The sequence below is a fragment of the Sinocyclocheilus rhinocerous genome, unplaced genomic scaffold, assembly GCF_001515625.1.
Source record: "Sinocyclocheilus rhinocerous isolate Xijiao unplaced genomic scaffold, SAMN03320098_v1.1 scaffold1450, whole genome shotgun sequence".
NCBI lineage: Eukaryota > Metazoa > Chordata > Actinopteri > Cypriniformes > Cyprinidae > Sinocyclocheilus > Sinocyclocheilus rhinocerous.
This window is the reverse complement of record NW_015666201.1, coordinates 56,989-60,618: the sequence shown is the minus strand read 5'-3', so window position 1 is coordinate 60,618 and position 3,630 is coordinate 56,989. Positions and strand designations below refer to the sequence as shown.

Genomic DNA, 3,630 nt, shown 5'->3' with positions numbered 1-3,630 from the left:
TTTTCCAATGCACGAAAGCCGTGTGTATCAGAAGAGTCTTATAAGCGCACACAATATTGCTACTTTATTATTAGGTTATAGTAATAGCCTATAATACTAACCTAATAATAAAGTAGCAATATTGTGTGCGTTTTAGGTTCCACTGCCGCTTGTAGATTCTCCCGCTATTCGTGTTGCATATATTTATATATTTTTTTTCCAGTGCACGAAAGCCGTGTGTATCAGAAGAGTCTTATTCTCACTCTATAAATTCGCGTGGATTAGGAAACAGGCATTTCAATGCCAATAAAAGCTACCACATCAAGTAAAATATCGTAGATCAAAAGGACCAAACTATGGGCATTTTTTCAATAAATGAAATGGACAGAAATCAGTGCGCCTGGATCACGCCCCGTTGCACTGCCCTCCACAGCGATTGGTCCGTGGGAAAGAGAGCAGGGTTAAAACCCAGAGCGGCTAAACACACAGGTATTGAACAGAAGAGCACGCCACAGTCCGTTTAGGAGTTTCTTGGCAGTGGAGGAACCAGTCTATTGAACATTAGAAAGAAAGAAAAAAAACATAAAGGACTCCTAAGTTTTGCACTGAGAAAGCTCACCTGTTCATCTCACTTAAGTTACTTAGGCTTTGTGTAACTGTTTTGCTGTTGAATTTTGTGTAACCGGTTCTGCAGATTTTCAGGAACCTCTCAGGATTTTCAGGAAAGCGTGATGGAGTGCAGGCGGCCGCAGAGGTGCATAAGGGTGCTGGATGTCTTTCACTGGGCTGTGATGCTGGGGTTGATTCAGTCCGGCGCGCTCGGCGCGAGGAAATTGCGCGGAGGGCGAAACCCGCAGCCGCGGCGAGCGCTTCCCTCCGCTCATTACCGGGACCGCACCGAAACCACCGAGAGCTTCTCACTGGATTTCACAGCGGTTGAAGAAAACATGGACAATTTCATGACTCAGGTGAAGAACTTGGCGCAGTCCCTCTACCCCTGCTCGGCCCAGAAGCTCGACTACGAGATGAAGCTACATTTCCTGGAGAATACATCAGTCACCTGTAACGACGGGACCCCAGCAGGGTAAGACAGCAAGCCGGTTACAATCACAAACCTCAGGTAACCCAGTGGTCTGCCAACTTAGTATATTTGGGCATCACAGGCGCATGCAGCACTGCATCGTCTGCGCGCTCAGATTCACACCCTAGTCTCATCCGTTAGTGTTACTAAAGTAGGCTACAATAAAACTTTGTTAACTTGAGCCATCAGTGTCATAAACTATCAACAGAAAGATTGTACGTTTCTTACATAATCAGAAGAGTTATATTATTATGATTCTACTGACAGTACCTGTGGTATTTCAAACTATATGCATATGGCTATGTTTTTTTTTTACCCCTAAAGTCTAATGTTTTCATAACAGTTTTTGTGTGTCCATCCACCTTGTCACAACAATTTCTGTCATTGCTTCCTGATTTCACTTGGTGTTTCAAAATCAATTGCTTAAGCAAGTGCTTTGGCATCACTGCATTGGTTTTACTTAATCTTATGGCAGCAATTACAATTAAGTTGCTCATTTCAATTTGTTGACATATTCATGAATTGAGATGAATTCATGAAGTGAGAGTTTGTTGTCTAGTACAGTCTAAGTCAGTCTACATCTAATAGGTTTTGACATCCGTTTATCCGGAGAAAGACAATGGCATGACACTTTCATGTTAAATCAAGATTTATTAAAACACGAGTGTAATATTAATATGAAAACAATAATACAATTGTGGGATGAAGATGTCAGAGCAAGTTATGCACGCCAGGACCAGGTTGAGAAGACTTGCAAGGGAATCACTAGAATAAATAGTAATGCAGTGTGTGTAGAGTAGGAAGGAAATATGTGCTTTAATATGATCTATAGAGTTTACAGTATTTACAGTATATGCAAAATAACTGCATTGGAGTTGATGTGCAGCTGAGGTAGACATGACAAATATATAGTAGAAATGCCTGATTTCAGTGAGATCTCCAACTGGCTTTTGTAGACCTGCCACTGCTGATCTTTTAGAATCAATATCCATTTTATTTGATGCTATAACAGAAAAAAGCTGTCTATGTCTCTGAAAATGTCAGAGCAAGTTCAAAACCATCATGAGGGACACGTCGTCCCCAGAGTAGTGGTCAATCCTTATGGGTTTTCAATGACCAGCTCTGAAACATTAACATTCCTCCACCCACACCTTCCAAGTATTGCACCAATTTTCACTTTGTTTGGATTTTTGAATGCGTCACTTTTCTGGCATGCCTGGTGACTGAAACTCAACTCAAGATACTGAGGTCAACACAACATGAGCTAATTGGCTATATTGCCCAATCACTACAGGGTATATAGGGGAATTCTTATAAGAGCGGAATATTGGTTGATTGGTTTTATGATATTGGGGCAGTATATCGCTTGGGTTTAGACACTACAATATAACTACCATGTTCGAAATGACTGTTATGTACATTATGTACAATATGAATAATTTATTAGGCACCAGACACATCATTACATGACATACCTGAGCCTCTGCTGTCTTAAATTTAAATCTTAAGCACTTAAGTTAAAAAGTTAGACTCTTGTAAAATGTAAAAGTGGGGACAGATGTACAGAAGTAGAAAATTTGATCCAGCTGTGCGTAAGTACGCTTTCCTTGCGACAGTACAGTGTATAGGCCAATATTGCCAGTGGAAAATAATCTAATAATAACGATATCTTTAAATAATGTAAAATCTTGTAAATCTGTCAATGTATCCTGTACCGCATTTCCTTATTTTACATGATCATTTTGGGTCTTGATCATACTATTCTCCAGCATCGTTGTGTTATGAAACTACATATTATCATGCAACAAATAAAATCCTATCTGCTGCTATAAGGATTGTCAAACAACTGACATTCAAAAACGTGTTATATGAAGCAACTTAAGCATACTTTATGCATATCCCATTTATGCACATCACAGTGTTTTGGATTAAGGGATATCCACAGGGATATGGGTTTTCAAATTTGATTGCATTTATAATTAACATTATTAATGCTACATACAAAGAATCTCTACACAAGATCTACATAGTTAAATGATGAAGTGGGAATCTAAAAGCTTAGAGTGAAAAATTTAAGGGGGTCTGAATACTTTCCGCACCCACTGTATATAGTAGCAAACCGGCATTAATTTATCATCTGTTTCTGAGATTCTGACTTGCAAATTCCTGATGTTCCCAATTACGAATCATAATTAAAGGCAGGGTATGTGATTTTTCAAAAACACTTTAGAAAACTGATTCGGGCCGAATCGCAAAACAAACTTGTAGCCAATCAGCAATAAGGGGCGTGTCTACTCGTGATGTGGAGGAGAGCGCGTTCAGTGAATGGGACGGACATTAGCCGAGCCGAGCGACAGAAAGATAGAGATGGCGGATAAAAAACAAAAGAGGAAAACGTCTGCGGAACGATAAGGCAAGAAGTAGGACCCGTGTAAATATCGGATCAGCTTTCCAGCGCTGGAGAGAACTCAAGGAGCGGAGGCCTGCGATCGGACCCCGAGGTTGCTTTGTTTCTTCTCAATAGGTGAGTAACACCGTGCCTACAACAGCTAAAGTCTGCCTACACTAGA

At 40.3% G+C, this 3,630-nt stretch overlaps 1 protein-coding gene across 1 annotated transcript in view; it reads left to right on the top strand.

Annotated features, from left to right (window-relative positions):
- Positions 1-549: 549 nt before the first annotated feature.
- The window catches only part of notum1a (notum, palmitoleoyl-protein carboxylesterase a), a 10,441-nt gene continuing 7,360 nt past the window's right edge, over positions 550-3,630 (top strand). The window contains exon 1 of the mRNA XM_016543418.1: positions 550-1,063. Within this exon, the coding sequence (XP_016398904.1) occupies positions 711-1,063 (353 nt within the window). The 5' untranslated portion in view covers positions 550-710. The remainder of the gene's footprint in view (positions 1,064-3,630) is intronic.